General features: G+C 41.7%; 1 protein-coding gene across 1 annotated transcript in view; it reads right to left on the bottom strand.

The window, feature by feature from the left end:
• The window catches only part of LOC109238516 (two pore calcium channel protein 1A), a 35,397-nt gene extending 24,439 nt beyond the window's left edge, over positions 1 to 10,958 (bottom strand). The window contains exons 1-7 of the mRNA XM_019404991.1: positions 10,566 to 10,958; positions 9,113 to 9,256; positions 8,860 to 8,967; positions 5,950 to 6,045; positions 2,050 to 2,174; positions 460 to 520; positions 112 to 278 (exon numbers count right to left, since the gene is read on the bottom strand). Coding sequence (XP_019260536.1) covers positions 112 to 278; positions 460 to 520; positions 2,050 to 2,174; positions 5,950 to 6,045; positions 8,860 to 8,967; positions 9,113 to 9,256; positions 10,566 to 10,700 — 836 coding nt within the window. The 5' untranslated portion in view covers positions 10,701 to 10,958. The remainder of the gene's footprint in view (positions 1 to 111; positions 279 to 459; positions 521 to 2,049; positions 2,175 to 5,949; positions 6,046 to 8,859; positions 8,968 to 9,112; positions 9,257 to 10,565) is intronic.
• Positions 10,959 to 20,650: the final 9,692 nt, after the last annotated feature.

The following is a 20,650-nucleotide window of genomic DNA, read 5'->3' as shown; positions in this document are numbered from 1 at the left end:
CTCAGAGCTTTTAATGGCAAAAACTATCTTACACATTCCAGATTTAGGCAAACTTCAACGGTATTATACAGAGTAAAAGGGGGACTTAAGACAATTTTCTGAGGCACTCACTTGTACGCAGGAATCCAGACATCTGGATTGTTTGATGTTGTGAATAAGACAAACATTTGGTACAACGTGGTGCCGTACGAAGTAAACGTGGTCTTCCCCTGACGCGTGTCTTCAAAGAAGACGTATGCTAACCAGCTCGAGAACAGAAGAAATAAAGCAGATAGGGCCTGTAGAGGGGAGGAAAGAGAACATAGATAAAGAGAAGGGCTTAGGTTAACTATCAGTTGGGGAAAGGATGCAAGATGATGTAATTCAGGTGTGAAATTTTTAGTTTATCTGGCATAAAGTGTCAGTTGAAAACTATACTATGAAAATAACCATTAACCTTCAAAGATGAGGATAACTAACCACAACATTAAGGTAGGTACCAAGCATTCCTGCAAGGATGAAGAAGCTATCTCGTAATTCCCTATTGTCAAAAATATGAAATCAAGATCATATTAGCAACAATAGCTAAGAAACCAAGTAAATCAAGAAAAATAAACGACAGGATGTGGACCCAACATGCCATCTATCTGAAACTTCGGAACGAAGAAAAAGAGAAGGAACCTCTAGTGGATTACAGTGCTTAGGCTTCATTTGTTTGCACTTAATGGACATTCAGATTCAGCCTATTAAGTGCATTTGTTTGTTTTTCTTTAACAACTTATTAGCTCTTAATAGGTCTGAATTATTCTGATCTTGTACAGAATCTCAACATTAGGATGTTCCCTTCAATATTCCTAAGAGTGTAATTACTACTGTATTTATTACCACTCCCAACTACCGCCACTGCCGCCTCCACTACCACCACCAACCGCCACAGACGCCAGCCGCCAGCCGCCACCACCACAGCCTGCCATCATCACCAGGCACCAACCACCTCTACCACCAGCCTCCACCACACAATCACCACCACTAACCACCTCTACCACCAACCACTAGCTGCCACCGCCAACCACCTCCACCGCACACCACCACCACCACTAGTCACCACGACCAACCATGTGCACTGCACAACTACCACAAAAATGCAGCACCAGCTGTAGGGATCCATGGAAAATTCATTTTCTTACCTAAATGCCGTGCTCTATAATTTACATCAATCGAAAGGCGGTGGTCTTTCTGTACAATCGATGTCCTTGACTTCACATGCACTAATAACATGATACTGATAAACAGTGGAAACACTATGGAGATGCATCAACATGAATAAGTCCATATGAACCTTCATAAGTTTAAAATGAGTATATTTATAACTAAAACATACTCCTTATACGAGACGTGCATTCTTATTATCAGAAGAAAAGTTGTGATTACTATAACTTATGCGGAAATTTGAATTTTATACATCAGGCATACTGCTTGTCCAAGACATACTTTACACATTTGAAGCTCATACAAGTCGAAGATGGCAACATGACCACAAAGAGAGAAAGAGAGAGAGAGAGAGAGAGAGAGAGAGAGAGAGAACACTGAATAAATTCATATCTGGACAGTAGACACTGCCATTCATTTTAAAATTTGATAAAAGCCATCCATTTCACAGAACCACAGAAGATCAGCCCCCCCCCCCCCCCTTCTTTCCTTGGTGGGGTGGGAGAAGGCGCGAAAGCAATATGGACAGTGAAAGAACATAAGCATGAAACTATAATTGATTAACAGCAGTTAAAACACAATGCTATTTGCTTAATATTTGGGGCGACAACAACAGAAAAAGCTCACTTCTTTAAATTCCTTCACAGTTCACATATAATACTTAAGTTACAAATTGTGTACAAAAATCATATTCCTAGCAATGATTATATGGTTAATTAAAAGAAAAAGACAACTAGAAAAGAAAAATGCGAGACCACTTGGCGGGAGAAGTCTGGGTAAAGAAATTTAAAACACAAACATCAATACGAGGTTGTGACTAGAGTTGGAAATTAAATAAGTAGCGATCCTACAACGGCTTACCTAATGTTTAATATAAAGAACACCACGCGGAGATAGGGTGCAATACGGAGTGGCAGATAATAGAAGTCTGCTAGAAAGAGAATGTAGACCACAATATCTGCGACCAAGATTAACAGCAAAATGACCTGAAAAATCAAGCCAAACAAGAAAGAAATTGTCAATAGCTAAAGTTAACTATCAGTATTGGAGCAACCTAAGATTCATCAATATTACTGAACCTTCCAACAATTTCTTTCCTCAAATCATTATGAAAAATCTAGGGGCAGGTTAGTTTTGAACATAAAACAGTTTAAGCAGAACCACAAGAGTGGCTTTTACCTTGTGGGTTTTTTAGAGAGAGAACTTTTTCTTGAAAGTTTTTTTTTTTTTGATGAAGTAATGAGTTATATAGAAAAAGGCATCAAGAAGATGCAAGAAGTACAAGAGGGGGAAAGAGTCAGCTTTGATACAAAAAAGAAAAGAAATACTAGGCTAAAGCAAAAGAGCTGACAAAATCCAAAAAGTTAATATGGCAATCTACGGGGGCTAAATACTGCCAACTAAATAACCAAAGGAGACATCTAGCTTTGAGTGTGTGTGTTGGAGTTGATATCCCATCAAAACATCTGCGATTCCTTTCCGTCCAGACACACCAAAAGATACAAGCAGGGATCATCTGCCAGACTTTTCTGATGGCTCTATCAACTTTCCAACCAGACCAGCATTCATAGACTTCTCTGATGCTTTGTGGCATGACCCAACTGAGACCAAAGATAGAAAGAAACATGCACCATATGTCTGAGGCAACTGGGCAATGTAGCAGAAGGTGTCTGTTGGACTCTGAATGTTGCCGGCACATAAAACATCTGTTAACAATTGGCATACCTCTTCTGTTAAGGTTGTCCGGTGTTAAACAAGTTTCATTAAGGGCTATCCAGCTGAAGCAAATGATCTTTGGGGGAAGGCTTGTCTTCCATATGTACTTCCAAGGCCATCTATCAATGATTTCATTAGTTGAGCATAAATGAGAGTACCCTGCTTTCACTGAGTAGAGGCCATCCATCCACTTAATATTGTCAGCAATGTTGTGGTTGACTGAGTATCCCTCTAATTTAGCCAGGAGACTCAACAACTGTGGAATTTCCCAGTCTTGGAAATCCCTTCTGAATTGGATTTGCCAGCAATTGTCTTGCCAATTCTGAGAGATAGAGGAATCTTGATCATTACTATCTGGTAGAGGTCTGAGAATTCATTCATTAGGACAGTCCCTTGTAACCATCTATCCTTCCAAAACTTGATGTTGATGCCATTTCCTAACTTGAAAGAGGTATTCGTAGAGAATTCATTCCAAAGTTTCCTGATAAATTTCCAAGGCCCTACTCCATATGTCAAGATCTTGACAGATTGGTGCACCAGTGGCTTTGAGATCCATGAATTGCAGTCACCACCTGTTTCCATAGCGTATTCCCTTCTTGACAATATCTCCATAGCCACTTCATAAGCATGCACTTGTTACGTATGTTGAGGTCCCTGATACCTAGTCCACCAAGTTGCTTTGGCATGGTAACTTTTGACCATTTGACTAAGTGAAGTTTGTGACCTTTACTGCCTCCTTCCCAGAGAAAGGTTCTTCTCATTTTATCCAACTGCTTGACTACCTTGTTCGGAATTGGAATCAGAGACATGAGATAAGTAGGAATACTATCCAATACACTATTAATGAGTGTCAATCTTCCCCCCATAGAAAGATATTGTCTCTTCCAAGAGGCTAACTTTGTTTCAAACTTCTCGATCACACCACTCCAAACATCAGTTGATTTAAATTTGGCACCAAGTGGGCCCAAATATGTAGTTGGTAGTGCAGTTATATCACAAGATAAGATTCCGGCTAATTCATCAAGGTTGGGGACATTGTTGACTGGATATACCTTGCTTTTCAACATATTGATATGCAAGCCTAAGATAGCCTCAAAAAGTTGTAAAGTGAGATTGAGATATAATACTTGAGATCTCTCTGCCCCGCAGAAAATGAGGGTATCATCAGCGTATAAAAGATGGGAGACAGAGAGAGAACTCTCAGGATTCAGGCTTACATGAAAACCATTAAGCCACTGTAGTTGTTTGGCTTTGTCAAGCATCTTGCTCAGACCCTCCATGGCCAAAATAAAGAGGAAAGGTGAGAGGGGATCACCCTGTTTCAAACCCTTCTGTGGAGAGAAAAAACCCACTGGTCCCCTGCTAACAAGAACTGAATATTTTACTGTAGTGATGCAAAACTTAATCCACTTTAGCCACCTATTTCCAAAGCCCATCTTCTTGAGAACTGCTAAGAGATAAGACCAGTTTAGCTTATCAAAGGCCTTCTCCACATCCAGTTTGCATAGAATACCCGGCTTACCACTCTTAAGTTGACAATCCAGAACCTCATTTGCAATGAGGGCTGCATCAGTGATCTGTCTGCCCTTGATAAACGCATTTTGATACCCTCTGTTTGGGAAGGAATTGAACGGAAAGTACAGAGAGGACAAACAAAAAGTGATTCTGTTTTTTCAAAATTACATACACATATATAAAAAACATAAATATTTTATCGCTTATGCTCTAAATACTCTCTACATTATCTTCCCTCCCAACATGAGAGAGAAAAGGAGCCCAAAATGAAAGCTATTTTCCTTTGTCCAATTTCATTCCACTTTGTTCTTGTCAAACCAAAGCAGGAAATGACTATTAGTAATTGCTTTCCTCAGTTACAAAACAAATTAATTACTATTAGTAATGGCTCTCTAAGTATGCTCTTTCCAAAGCAAAAGTTAAAGCAATAGAAATGCTTTAAAAAGATGAATTGGAGGAGAAATTTTAAGAGAAGCACAACATAAAGAACCTCCCCGACCAAAAATGTTTTCCTTATGTAGCTCTGATATAGTTCCACTTCCTCTATGGAGTACAGAGTTCAAGTGAGTTGATATCTCTAATACCTCATTGCTCTGTCATGTTACACCATATGGGAAAACACCACAGAAGAACGTGCAACAACAGAGGCAATGCATGAGTAGTCATGCTAAGGTGGAGTATAACAATTCATTATTCAGACACCTATGCATCTAAAATCTCTTATCACAGGTCCACAGTCACAGTCAAGTAAAATTCCCACAACCAATTTGCTTCATTATCTATCGCTATTCTTTTGGCAGATTTCCAACACTATAAAGAACCACGATCTCAAATCCATTCTATGTTCCTTCATCAAACCCAGTCTGCACATGGTTGATTAGTTAGATGCATCTTCTTATTGTCTTTCCTCTCTCTTTCAGTGAGGCGAGAATGTCCCCATATTTCAATTGTAATAAAATTTTATGTTTTTCCTTTTTCAATTAATATACTTTATATCCCCCGTCCAAGAATATTTAGTGCCATAGAGTTACTCTTTCTGGTGTTTGATCTTGAACATAGAATTTGAGGAAAATGTGGAGGGAGAGGAGGAGGAGGAGGCGGAGGAGGAGGAGGAGGAGGAGACTAACTGCAGGCTCAGTTTGATGTCTTTTCTCATGATTCATTGGATGTCTTTATTTCTGTATCTAGGTAAGGTGCTAAAGTCACTCTCGATTTTGCTTCGACTTGTTCTTTCAGTCATCCATTGCTTACTGTTGTATGAAATTTTAAAAAATTGAGTTTCCTATTATGCATGATTCACCTTAGCATGTTTTGTTTTCTTCAATTGCAGAAATGTGATATATCACAACCAAGATATTTCACCTTCTACTCTTAGGGAGAAGAGTGACAAGAACATCAATACAAAAGCACTAACTTCAGACTATCTTCACAAACAAGCTATCCTTTACAAGGAGGAATCGAAATTTATGAATTATTTTTAAAAAGATCACCATTCATAAGGAGAGAACATAAAGGACTGGTAGCAAATACCTTCACTCTGTTGAGAAGACTTCTCCAATAGAGATTGAAGCCTTCATATGATATTGGAAATAAAATGTGTATTATAAGAAGCAGAAGAGTAACACCCTGCAGAAGACAGTTAAAAAGAAAATGTTAGTGAACCCAGGAAGAATAAGGTAGTCTACCCAGCTAAATAACCGCTGGTGCTAATGTTTCTGCATTTGATACGAGTCTCCTACGGCCTAATAAATGACCAGAGTTCCTTTTCTGAAGCTACCTAGCTAACTACATATGTGTGATAGTAATGTTTATGCATCCAGAGTAGGCCCCTATTATTCAGTGGACCAACGGATTTTCCTCTTTTAAAGCTACCTAGTAAAGAATATGAACAAGAAATCCTCACAAGCAAAGTAAGAACTGTCCTTATTTATCGTGTAATAATAATGCAGCCATGGCTTTAAGAATGAAATGGAAGTCCTAGTTTCCTTATTCAAGCTTCCTATAAACAATACTCCCTCCGTTTCAGTTTATGTGAACCTATTTCCTTTTTGGTCCGTTCCAAAAAGAATGACCCCTTTCTAAATTTGGTATCAATTTAGCTTAAACTTACAATTCTACTCTTAATGAGAAGCTTTTATAACCACACAAATACTTTGGGCCCCTTTTAACTTGTTTAGGACCACAAATTCCAAAAGTCTTCATTTTTTCTTAAACTCCGTGCCCAATCAAACGGGTTCACATAAATTTGAACGGAGGGAGTAACAACTATGCTTTAATTCCACGCAAGTTGGAGTCGGCTATATGAATTCTCACTATCCATATCGCACCACTTAAGCTCGTGTCACAATAATAATAACAACAACGATAACAATAACTATAACAATATCAATAACAAAAAGTAACAATAACAATTAACAATTATAAGCTTCTTTTGTACAAGAAGTTCTCCAAATTTTCTACTGGCATAAAAATCTTTTGACAGAAACTAAAGGACTCATAGCAAACGCTGGACCTAGAGTAGATGTCCTAACATGACTAAAATTAACACCAACTAAATAATAGTGCATTCATAGATCTTTTGTCTTCCATTATGCCCAACTTTTCGCTAGGTCTGCATGAACACCAAGAGATTTTAGGTCTTTTTCTTCCATGTGATTTTAGGTCTTTTTCTTCCATGTGATTTTAGGTTTACCACATCTCCTTCTAAACACCTTCATTCACTAGATGGTTATACACCTACAGACTGATGCATCTAAAAGGTCGACATAGGACATGTTCAAGCTATCTCAAGCAACTTCTTTTGATTTACCCTTTATGATGCTACTTGCACCTTTTGCCAAATATGATCATTTTTTATCTTGTCTAATCTTTTACAATTATCTTCTTCATCAATAAAACTTTATTAACATATGACTACACATTAATCTTAACAACCACTTATCTGTGACATTCATCTTGTGGATATGATGGACTTTAGAGGGCCAACATTCACTGCCATAAAACAATGTTAGTCTTATAACCGTTTTATAGAGTTGCCTTTTACTTTGGTAGGTACCTTCTATCACGTAACACTCTGTTAGCACTTCTTTATTTCAACTATCTTATTTTGATTCTGTGTAACATCTTCATCTGACATTCCATTTAATCGAGCCTAGGTATCTGAATTGTTTGCATTTAAGCACCACAATCCCGACTAATCTCATCTCAGCTTCACACTTCTTATGCTAGCTAAACTTGCAGTGCATAAATTCAGTCTTATTTCTACTTATTCTAAAACCCTTACTTCCTAAAGTATTTCTCCATAGTTCAAGCTTTTGGTTGACATCCTCTTTAATTTCGTCAATTAGTACAATATCATTTGCAAACATTATACATCATGGGACCTCATCCAGTATAGTGTTAGTTAGTTAATCCAAATATAGGATAGTACAGGCTCAGTGCTGATCCAGCAATCCTTAGTTCTTTTGTATCTCCTAGTACTATTCTCATACTAGTGGCATCTCTTTCATACATATCCTTTATGGCATCTTATATATTCAATATGAGTTCCCTTTTTGTCTAACATCCACAGAATGACTTTTCTAGGCACTCAATCATATGCTTTCTTTGGGTCAATGAACACCATGTATAGATTTTTCTTCCTCTAGCGATAAACTTACATTGATCTTCAAAAATATAGCTTCCATTGTAGATCTACCATGCATTAATCCAAACTGGTTCTCTATCACTCTTGTAGTATCCTAAGTCTACACTCTTTCTCTCTTTCCCAAAGTTCATTGTGTGGCTCATACATTCAATGCCACGCACAGTTTTGAATATCTCTTCTGCTCTTATATATTGGAATCAGGATACGCTTTCTCCACTCGCCGGGTATCCTACCATTTCTTGGTATAGCATTAAATAGCTTGGCCAGCAAACTACTCCAACCTCCCCAAGACACTTCTAAACCTCTACAAGAATACTATCTGGACCAAACGGCTTTTCTAATCCCCAAATTTTTCATGGCATCCTTTAATTCTGCCTGTCTAATTCTAGGAATGTAGCTAGAATTTCTACCATGCAAAGTTGTGTAGATCTATAGAGTTATCCTCGTGATTCGACTTGAACAATTGATAAAAATAGCGTCTCCAGCTCCCCTTGATATCATTATTTCCTGTCAACACTTGTTGAGAATTCGATGGACCCTCTTTAATGCGTTCATCTAGCTTTCTAAAGAAAGTTAATTTAAGTTTCCTTGCAGAAGCACGTGCATCAGTCCTGAACCCTGGGAGGAAACAATCTCCTAAGGCTCACCGAAATAACTAAACTTGAAGATAGCCTAAATCAATAAAATTCACAGGAAATTAGGAAACATCCGGAACCATCGACAGTTCTGCTTAAAACATTTGCTTCTTCACGTATTAAAGACTCGTCAATTTAACAAAAAAACCAGCCACTTACCTCAAATATAAGGGACTCGGCACCAGTCAAAAATGGCAGCTCTCCTAGATAGTAGTAGTCTCTGTTATTGCAAGACTCAGCTAAATGCTTAGAACACCACAATGGTTTCTGAGAAAAATGTACAGGAAATCAATGAAACTATAATTGCCAGTTCTAAATTCAAAGAACAAGTAGGAATTATGAAGTCAACTTAACATATAGAAAAAATACAAAGGGCTGAAGCTGGAATAGACAGCAAGGGAACTGTGCAAACCTCAAAGAAGTTTAGAACGACCAGTGCTAGATAATTAAGTGACCAGAGGAAGTCAAAACGAGTAAATATGAAGTACAACTCTGCTGCTTTCTCAAAGCTCGCTCCCTCAAGAATTTCCTCAGGCAGACCAATGCCGTCTTCAGCCTGCAGGAATAACTTCCAAAATTAATATCTCACTAAACCACAGCTAAAAGGAAAACGCTGAAATTTATCAGTCAAATAACTATTTCACCATTTTCACAAAAATAAATTAATTAATTAATATTTCACCATTTCACATCAAAAACCATTATTCTCAATGCTTTTCTACTAAGTAACTCAATATGGCAATATATTAAAACATTTTATTGCTAATAACCGTGAGGGTCAATCGAGGCCTATTCTATAGACAAGGGAGTATTTTTTTGGACGCAAACATCTAGGACATTCAGCTAGCATCTTTCAGTACAAAGGTTTTCTCAAAGTGTCTGCTTTAAGTTCTTTCTGGAAAAAAAATTGTATAAAAAAAGGCAAAAAAAAATGCAGTACGAGAAGAGTTATTTCCTTGTGAAAAGTGAAAAGTTCTCAATAAAACCTGCCTCAATTTTGTAGGTTGGACGTGGAATTAAAAATGACCTTCATTTTCACAAGAATGGGACCAAAAAGAAAAAGTTCAGCCTGAAAACATTTGAGCGCACCCAAGGGTGTGGCCTAGTGGTCAATGAAGTGGGTTGAGAACCATAAAGTCTCAGGTTCAAATTCTAATAGAGGCAAAAATAGTAGGTGACTTCTTCTCAAGACCTAATACTTATGTTGTACCGCCTTGGTGGACGGAGTTACCTCAATTCCTAATACTTATGTTGTAGGACATAGCATCCGACGAATTAGTCGAGGTATGCACAAGCCGACCCGGACATCAATTTGGAAAGAAAAAAAACATTTGGAAGGCACACACTTCTGTGGCAAAGTCACTAAGTTCCTCAATGTCTTCTCTTTTTCTTGTCGTCTCACACTGTATACTACAAGAAAAATAGAAAGATGATGAAGCCCAGATTTTTCACACTCTTGGAGTCTTTAATATTTCCTGAATTCTAATTAATTTCCTTGCAATTGCAGACACCAACTAGTGTGCTTCATCTCATCTCAGATCAGATTGACTGAAAATTCTCATTTTTCTGGCATGATGGTGTTAATTTTTTCTTGAACTGGACTACTAGACATGACCCCCATTTTACCATTCAAAGCATCTGATTTCAAAATTCGAATCTCTCAACAACCCAAATACTACAGTACCCCATATTACAACTCCACTATTTGTTTGCTGCCAACCTACTAAGATCTCTACTTCAGGTGAAGCATTAGTAACAAAGAAAGGGATAATTCAGTTCAAAAATGAAACTCAGGCCTCAGCAGACAATAAGTATTGAAGTGATGCTAATAACAGTAAAGAAACAGCAAAAGGGGCGGGACGTACTAGATCAACCAAAGCAGCAGCCTTTTGATAAGCTGATCCATAAGCAATAGCGTCTCTGCGATCAAATATCGAGCCACTTCTCCTCCGAGCCCGACCCGAATTACCACTCTCTCCTGGCAGTAGATATTCTTCCATAGCTTTTTAACTTCCAATTTGAAACAACGAGAAGACAACAGGAGAAGAATGAGTGTATTATATATGCAGTAAAGAAAGAGGGTCGTTGTTATCAGTTAAGATTCACATACAGTAGTTGGGAGAGAATTCCAAAAAGAATTTATGTGGATGTTGAGTGGTTTTAGTCAATGTCAAGAATAGTACTAAAAACGAAGACCAGCATACGTGTGAATGGATGATACAAAATCGAGAAAATTGTGGCATGAGATGATAAACATTGTAGGTGTTTGATCAAAAGGTGTTAAACTCTTTGTTAAATTAATTAGTCATGAGATAGAGGATGAATCCTAGTTAAATATAATCACATCTAGATAAAAAATTTGGACACATTCGTGGAGTCGGACCACGTTTAAGAGTAACAAGATGAAGCATGTGTTCAACGTTTATTAATGAATATTGTAATAAGAATATGCAATAAATGTAGACGACGGCAATAAATGTAATAAAGAGGAATTTATCACCCAAATATTAGACGATTTGGGTGACTCTCCTTCCTGACAACAACGTGGAACAAAGATAAATGCATATGGATAAGGAATCTCTGGATCTTTTGAATAAGGAATGAATAGCATGAGTAAAGCTATAGAATCATTGAACAAGACAATATTTGTATATTCTTTCAAGTCAACTCTTTACAAAGTGCTCTTATCAAGAAGTGAAGATCCACTTTTTGTTCTCTATCTCTTCCTATTTATAAGGGATATCCCCGAGAAACCCTAAAAAGTACAACCTAAAGAATATCCAAAGGAATATTCCTTATGGCTATTTCTAAATCTATCCTACTGTTACTTCTTCACTCCATTTGCTCGTCCTTAGTGATAATCCTTCTGAAGACGACTCTCGTTATTATGCCGTAGTCGACCTCGTCCTCGACCTTGTTTATCTGCAGTTATCAAGTCGTGCAAATTTAGACCAATACAGTTAGTCCCTCCGCTTGTTGAGGTCGTGATCTTGCACGTCCTCGATAAGTGGACCCGGTCTGCATCCGTTTAGAAGAAATTTGGTCGTGTTGATTAAATCGAACCGGCCTAGGTCATAAAAGCGGTGTGGCCAGCGAGGCTGCAATTGGTATGGCTAATGTGGGGTGACGTCATGGCCACGCGCGTCATCATTACGCATCTTCCTGATGCTATATTTGTGCTTCTGTTGTTTCGATTTCGGTTGACGGTCTGCTCCTTCGATTCTGGTGCCACCCAACCCTATAATAGACCGGGGGGTTTCATTTTTGAAAATTTTCATCATTTCTCATTTCGCTTATGCATTGCTCTTATTTGATCTTCTTCTCCAATTCTGCTTTCAATTCCTTGCAGCTTCTTCATTTCTAATCCCTAACTTCTCACCCATTGAATAGTCAATACCTTCTTCAGATTTTGTTGCGTACGTTTTCTATGGAAATATGTCAGAATCCCCTAATATTCATGACGAGGTCTTCGATGCCACTCCTTTATCGGTGGCTCTTCCTCCCGGTGGCGAGGAACTCTTAATTGAAGATAATGACAGGTTCCCCACTATGGAGGAGATAGTCTCCAAGAATGCTTTGGTCAGACATGACTTCCCAAAAAAACCTGCTCCTGCTCAGAGACTTTCTGAGATGCGGCCGCCTTAGATAACAACCTCCGGTCTAAACATCGCATTCCTACTCACGTCGAAATTGTTCCGGCCAAGGGCGACATCGTAGAGGTTCACCGACCCGGATACTGTGCTTTTTATGTTTACCCATTCTTTAATTGGTTACTCTCTTCCTCTCCCCCCATTAGCGGAATAGTTTTGCCGATTTTATAACGTTTGTCCGGCACAGCTTTCCCCTTATTTGTATAAAGTATTTTTGATGTTGGCGAAGTACGCTTGGCCGGCTGCGAGGTCAACGTTCGTCACCTGCTGCATCTATTTTCGCCCAGTTTTTATAGAGGTACGTTGATACACTTGCGTCATCGTGATAAAAGGGTTGGTGGCTGAGATGGATGATAAAGCGAACCGGCAGTTCTGGTATAAGTATTTCTTCATCAAGACCGAGCACCTAGTGGCGAATCCGACCGGGTTTCCCGAACAATGGAACTATAATCGTAAGTATCTTGCTGTACACTCGTTATTTTCTTTCTTCTATTATGGACTCATTTGCAGCCTTCTTGTTATTAGCTGAGAGGCGTGCACCTTCTCCCGTTTTTGACATTGAAGACTGTTCGGCTCGCGTGTTACCCACACCGTGGGGATTTGCGATTAGGCGTCCTTTCACAAGCGCTTTGGACCCAAGGTTCCGTCCAGTAAGTGTCATTTCTACTCAGCTTATTGTTGTTCACCATTGCTCTTTGAGGCGACCTCCTTTTGGTGCCAGGTCGGCGAGTTTCCAAAAAGAAGGCTCCAGTGCCAGCATTTTGTCAAGCTATCGCGTCGGCTGGGATGCAATTTGCTTTAGCCGAGTCTGCTCGAGGAAGGCGGACTCAAGCTCTGCCAATGAGGGACTTCGCCCCTCAAACTGTTGTTGTGTGGGATGAGATCTCTTCCCAGCCCATCTATCATCTTGTAGACAAGCCATCTAATAGTGAGGAGACACCGTCGAGGAAAAGGCAAAGGGTGGAGACCGGGAAAGCCGTCGTCGCTGACATTGAGCCAGAAAATTCATTGCTTTGGAAGCGGAATCTGCGCTTGCACCAGACGTAGAGACCGTTTCATGGCAGGTGCCGTTATGGAGAGGAGGCCCCTGGGGTTGAGGCGATTTGTGGTATCGGAGAGCTTACACGGGTCGCAGAAGGTGGTGCATCATCGGTGGCCGGGGAAAGTAGGACGGTCCATGCGGGGGGCAACGACTCTGAGCTCGGACGTCGACCCTGAGGAGGTACGGGCCTTTCTGGAGAGGAATACTCGTGTGGAGGTAAGGACGGAGGGTCTTAACCGGCACATAGTCATTCCCGTGGACTACGACCTCTTGCCAAACTCAGAACGGGCAATGTCGGCCTTTGCTCCGCTATGCGTGACTTTTGAGAACACAGCTCTACAAGCGATGAACGATGTGGATCTGTCGTTGGGTATATCCGGCATGGCTCTGCGAGTAAGTGTGTTTTTTTATGTTAGGATTTGTTTTGCATGTGTAATTTGATTCCCACTGACTCCTCTCTTTTTGCATGTCGGACTCTTATCATGGGGATCGAGCGTGACCGGCGGGACGAGCGGAGGATGACCATTTTTAAGAAGATGACCTCCAAGTACAAGGAGTACCGCACCAAGCACCGAATGTTCGCCGATTTCCTTAGCCAGGATAGCGAATTTCAGTCGCTTAGCGATGGGCTTAAACAGAAAGATGATTAGCTAAGGGAGAGGGACGATGAGCTAATGAGGGCCATCGGTAGGTGCAGCGAGCTTGAGGTGGCTCTAAAGGCCAAAAAGGACAAGCTCGAGGTGAGCAAGGGGGTGATGGCTGAGAACGCTGACCTTCAAACACAGGTGGCATCCTTAACGGCTAAACTCGGGCAGAGGGAGGCAAGGGTTGTCGATCTAAGGGTGAGTTGAGTGCCAAGGTCGAAGAATTAAGTCATGCCGAGAAAGGCAGAATGGCCGCTATGGCTGAAGTGGCAGCCTTAGAAAATGCCCTTCGCGTTTGTAGGTCCGAGTGGGCTAATGAGGTGGAGACATTGGCGCTTAAGGTGACGAGGTTAGAAGAGTGGATCCAGGGTTTGGAGGCGGAGTTGTTTGGGTTAAACGAGTAGGTCGTTATCTTGAGGGTCGAAGAGGTGCGATGGCAGTCACAGCCGTCCGCATCTCATACTTCTGCTGATCCCGGTGTGCCGCGGGAGTTGTATGAGATGTGGGTTCACCCCGGGCTCAACTTGACATGTATAAATCTTTGAAGGTCGTCGGGAAAGTTTCCGAAGCAGATCTTGAGAGCGTCCGTGTCAAGGCACGTGCAGCCTGTAAAGCTTGTGGTTATGACCCTGGTATGCCTGGTAGGGATGAGGATGACGACGCCGCAGATAGGCTTGCCTTTGATCCTTGGTATGATGATGAGTACGCCGATGGGGATGATGTGGCGTGAAGCTGTTGTACTTAGTTTTTGTTTTGCTTTGCTATTTTTGTGAGGGCGTCTTTGAGCCCTTTGTAAAAAGTATTGTAATTTGACAGTTGAAATGGAATGGTTCCCTTTTTGTTACGTATTTCTTGATTTCCGTTCTCTTTTATTTTTGCTATGTGGGGAAGTCCCTGATTTTTTGATGAGATCGACGTTTGATGCAGTCGAACATCAAATAATTCGAGCGAGGTCAAATGTGAAGTAATTCGAGCGAGGTCGGATGTAAAATAATTCGAGCGAGGTCAGATGTAAAATAATTCGAGCGAGGTCGAATGTAAAGTAGTTCGAGCGAGGTCGAATGTAAAATAATTGGTGCGAGGTCGAATGTAAAGTAATTGGAGCGAGGTCGAATGCAAAGTAATTGGAGCGAGGTCGAATGTAATGTAATTCGAGCCAGGTCAAATGTAATGTAATTCGAGCGAGGTCGAATGTAATGTAATTCGAGCGAGGTCGAATGTAAAGTAATTTGAGCGAGGTCGAATGTAAAGTGTAAAAAGACTTGGTTGAGTGTAAAGATACTGCTTTATTTCATTCATTGGAGAATATTACATGTTTTTGTTTGTTTGATACATATATTAGAGAAGTTCCCATGTACCTAGTCCCTTCATCGTTCGGCCTGGAGAAATAGTCGGCAGGCAGGGCGATGAATTATACTTGTACTTCGAGACATCCCCTTCGTCACCTCATTAAAAACCTCCCCGAGAAAACCCAATTGGGACAAAACCCGGGTGAGGGAAAACGAGTACAACTTGGAGGGCTTCTGTTTTCAGAAGTTGAAGTATTTGAGGTGGGCGACGTTCCAATTGTTTCGTAGTAGCTTTCCCTCCATTTTTTCTAGTTGGAATGATCCTTTGTTTGCTGCTGCCGTGAATTTGTATGGCCCGTCCCAATTAGTTTCTAGTTTGCCTTTTCTTGAATCTTTGCTCGCCTGTGTTTTGGCCTTGAGTACACAGTCTCCAACTTTGAGTGGTCGTACTTTGGCTTTTTTGTTGTAGTACTGTTCTGCTTGTTGTTTTTGGGCTATCATTCTTATGTAACACGTCTCTTCGCTCCTCAGTTTCGTCGAGACCTTGTTTCCTGTTCTCGTCATTGATGGGTCCGCTTTCATTGGAGTATCTCAAACTAGGTTCCCCGACCTCGACTGGTATCATGGAATCTATCCCATAGACTAGTGAATATGGCGTTTCTCCTGTGCTTGCTTTTGGCATGGTGCGGTATGCCCACAATACTTCTGGTAGCTTTTTCTTCAAGATATTTAGTATTGTTTTGTTGAAGGATTCGGTCTGGTCGTTACCAGCATGGTGATATGGCGTGGAGAGTATTCTTGATGTTCCATTTTTCGAAGAATTCGACGGTCTTCTTTCTAGTGAATTGGGGTCCGTTGTCACATCTGATTTCTTTGGGATCCCGAAGCGGCATATGATGTTTCTTCATATGAATGTGATAACTTCCTGTTCGCGTATTTGGGCGAATGCACCTGCTTCTATCCATTTGGAAAAATAGTCAGTTAAAACCAAAAGAAATCATATATTACCTCGCCCTGCTGGGAGGGGTCCGACAATGTCCATTCCCCATTTATTGAACTGCCACGACGATGTAATAGAGTGAAGGTGTTCACCCGCTTGGTGTTTCATAGGAGCGTATTTCTGGCACTGTTCGCATTTCTTGACGTAGTCGGCGACTTCCTTCTTCATTGTGGCCCAATAATAACCTGCTCGAATGAGGCATATGACGAGGGTCCAGTTGCCGGTATGGGCACCGCAGTAGCCTTCGTGTACTTCCTTGAGGACGCGTCTTGTTTGGTTCGGCCCTTGGCATCTTGCTAAGGGGCCTCCAAACGTTCTTTTGTATAGGTCGTGGTTTATGATGTTGTACCTGGTCGCCTGCATTCGAAGCTTTTTGGCTTCCTTTTTGCTGATAGGAGTACTCCCTCCTGCAAATATGTTATAATACGGTTGCGCCAGTCCCAAGTCAAATTTATAGAGTGTACCTCAACTTGGTCTATCGACGAGGGGAGGAGGGTGACCACGATTTCTCTTGTAATGTTTTTGGTGGTCGCTGCTAACTTAGCGAGGCCATCTGCCTCGATGTTTTATGCTCGAGGTATCTGATCGAGTCAATATTCGTCGAATTCTGGTAGCAGTTTATGAATTTCTGCCTGGTAGCTTTGTAGCCTCTGCTCTTTGATTTGGAAAGTCCCTATGACTTGGTTGACAACGAGTTGTGAGTCGCATATGAGGACAACTTTGTGCTCTGTATTTGAGAGCTAGCTTTAATCCTGCAATTACAGCCTCATACTTCGCCCATTGTTAGTCATATCAGGCACCGTATGGATTGGCGGATGACTTTTCTTGTTGGGACCTCGAGTACGAGTCCCAGTCCAGATCCTGACGCGTTTGATGCGCCGTCGGTGTATAGGACCCATAGGTCGAGTAGACTGGGTGAGGTCAGATCCTGACGCGTTGGATGCGTCGTCGGTGTATATGACCCTCAGGCATTATTTTGGCATTGAAATTGGCGACGAAGTCGGCGAGTACCTGCGATTTTATCGCTGTTCGCGACTGATATGTTATATCGTTCTCGCTCAATTCTATGGCCCACTTGGCCAATCTCCCCGATAGTTCGGGTTTATGCAGGATGCTACGTAGGGGAAAGGTCGTTACCACTGATATGGGGTGGCATTGAAAATAGGGTCTGAGCTTTTGTAAAGCTATAACCAATTCCAAGGCCAACTTTTTGAGGTGAGGGTACCTCATTTCGGCGTCGACCAAAGTTTTGCTAATATAATAGATTATATATTGCAACTTTTATCTTCACGGACCAATACTGCGCTTACCGCGACCTCTGATACGGCGAAGTATATCAGAAGGCGTTCTCCGGGTTCTGCTTTGGCGAGTAGCGGGGAAAGGACAAGTACTCCTTTAGTTCTCTTAGGGCCTCGATGCATTCTGCATTCCACTGGAGCCCGTTGTCCTTTTTGAGCACGTTGAAGAATTTGTGGCATCTGTCGGAGGATCATGAGATGAACCTCGACAGGGCAGCTATGCGGCCTGGCAATTTTTGCACTTGTTTCTTACTAGTTAATAGTTTAGGTATTCCCTCGATGGCCTTAATTTGGTCGGGGTTTACCTCGATACCTCTTTGTGATACCAAGAAGCTGAGGAACTTGCCCGAAGTTACGTCGAAGGCACATTTTTCGGGGTTCAGCTTCATGTCGTATTGCCTTAGTATACCGAAGGCCTCTTTCAGGTGATCGATGTGGTCTTCCTTCCTTTTTGATTTTACCAACATGTCGTCTATGTAAACTTCCATTGTTTTGCCGAGTTGTCCCTTGAACATCTTGGTGACCAACCTTTGATAAGTCGCCCCTGCGCTCTTCAACCCGAATGGCATGACTCTATAATAGTATGTTCCTTGATGGGTGATGAAAGTAGTCTTTTCCTGGTCCTCCTCCTCCATATGGATTTGGTTGTAACCTGAGTAGGCGTCCAAGAAGCTCAACAACTCGTGCCCTGCTGTTGTGTCTATGAGCTTATCGATATGAGGCAACGGAAAGGAGTCATTCGGGAAGGCCTTGTTTAGGTCCGTGAAATCCACGGACATCCGCCACTTCCCGTTTTTCTTTTGCACCATGACTACGTTGGCGACCCATTGAGGGTATTTTGATTCTCGGATGGAGCCGTTAGCGAGTAGTTTATCCATACATCGCTGACGGCTTCGTTGATTGCGGCATTGAATTTTCTTCTTACTTGTCGTACTGGAGGGTAGAGGGGATCGACGTTCAACTTGTGTGTGGCAACGTCTTTCGGTATACCTGGCGTATCTACGTGGGAAAAAGCAAACAGATTGGCGTTGTTAATTAAAAACTTATGAAGTTTACCTGGCTCGGAGAGTTTATGGCCTATGTAAGCCTTTTTGTTGTTATTGATGCTGTCTTTGATAACGTCGGGGTCCTTGATAACGTCTTTTTGTTCGTTGACTTCGGACCCCGACTTTGATAATTGCTATGCTTCTGAGTCTGTTACTTTTAGCTGTTGAGTGTATGTACAAGCTTGGGCGATGCGATAGCTTTATTGGGTTGTGCGTTGTTCGCCTCGGATGCTGAATATCCCCCACGGAGTAGGGAACTTGATTACTTGATACAAGCTGGACGGGATGGCCCCCATGGCGTGTATCCATGGTTGTCCTATGATGGCATTGTAAGCTGTGTCCTGGTTCATGACATGGAACGTTGTTTCTAGGGTGACGCCCCCGGCCAAAACGGGCAGCGTTATTTCTCCAGAGGTTCTCTCGACTGCATTGTTAAAACATGTTAGTGTTATGCAACGTAGTACTATCTTGTCCTCGAGTCGCATTTGTGCGAGAACTCGAGGGTGAATAATACACACGCCACATCCGTCGTCTACCATTATTCTTTTCACATCAGTATCTGAAATATGTAAAGTAATGACAAGAGCATCGAAGTGAGGAAAAGTCAAACCGTTGGTATCTGACTTATCGAATATGACACTTTCTCTGAGGTCATCATACCGTTCGTGTGTGATTGATCACTTCAGTTTATGTGTGGTGGTAAACTTTACGTGGTTGATTGCTACTTCGTCGCCTCCACCGATGATCATTTGAATGGTGCGGGCAGGGGAGGGTGGCTTTGGAGGGCCTTGATGTTGCTCTCATATGCGACCAAAATTGGCTCTTCCTCGGTCGCTCATCAGCTCCCTTAGGTGCCCTTGGTGGAGCATGTTCACTACTTCTTGCCGCAGGGCTATGCAGTACTCAGTTTTGTGACCTCACTCCTGATGAAATTCACAGAGGACGTTCGACTTTCGAGTACTTGGGTCGGACTTTATCTTCTGTGGCCACTTCACCTTCAGGCCGAGCTTCTCTAGTACGTAAACTATTTTTGAAGGGGAAACACAAAAATTGTGAGCAGATAAGAGTTGAGGAATACCTCTTTCGTTTCGTTGAGTCCCTGTATGCGGTCCGGACGGTCCTTCCGCATGGTGAGGAGATGGTGGGATGGATGTTCTAACTTCTAACATAAGGTTGATGCCTGTCTCGGTTGAGGCGTGGAACTGACTGGTCTCTTCGACCGTCATTACGACGGTCTTTCCTTGGCTCTGTTTGGACCGACATTAACCGTTGGATTGGACCATTAAGGTCGTCCTCGTCTGCTCTCACCTCGGCGCAGTAGGCGTTGTTAATTTCTTCCCAAGTGGTGGGAGGGTATTTCATGAGTCTGCTTAATAGTTTTCTTTTTGCTCTTGACCCATTCCTGTTCAATCCATTTTGGAAAGCTCCACCGCCATCCCTTCGATACATTTGGTAAGCTCATTCTTACTCTATTAAACCGAGCTAAACAGTCCCTGAGTCCCTCACTAGGGGATTGCCTAACGGCAAATATATCATTTACCCTGGCTTCCACCTTCTTAGCCCCGGCGTGGGCGGTGATGAACTTGTCAGACATTTCCTCGAACGTAGTTATAGATTGTGCTGGTAATTGTGATTACCAGGTTAAGGCTCCCCCGGTTAAGGTCCCGCCGAACTTCTTTAGTAACACTTATGGTACTTGCTCCTTTGAGAGGTCGTTTCTCTTTACTGCTGTAATGTAATGAATGATGTGATCTTCGGGATCTGTCGTGCCATCATATATCTTCAAATATGGTGGCATCTTGAAGGTTTTGGGTATGGCATGTGGGGCTTCCTCCTCATTGTATGGTTGTTCGACGAATCGGCCGACATCCCGTTTTGGTAGTAGTTTTGGGGAGCCCGGTATCTTATCGACCCTTTCTTGATGTTCCCTCATCTGGTCGCGGAGTTCTTTGTTCTCGTTTTTTATTTTTTCCATTTTCTT

This window comes from Nicotiana attenuata, unplaced genomic scaffold (genome assembly GCF_001879085.1).
Source record: "Nicotiana attenuata strain UT unplaced genomic scaffold, NIATTr2, whole genome shotgun sequence".
In the NCBI taxonomy this organism is placed as follows: domain Eukaryota; kingdom Viridiplantae; phylum Streptophyta; class Magnoliopsida; order Solanales; family Solanaceae; genus Nicotiana; species Nicotiana attenuata.
Note: the sequence above shows the minus strand (reverse complement) of the source record. Positions and strands in the feature narration are given on the sequence as shown.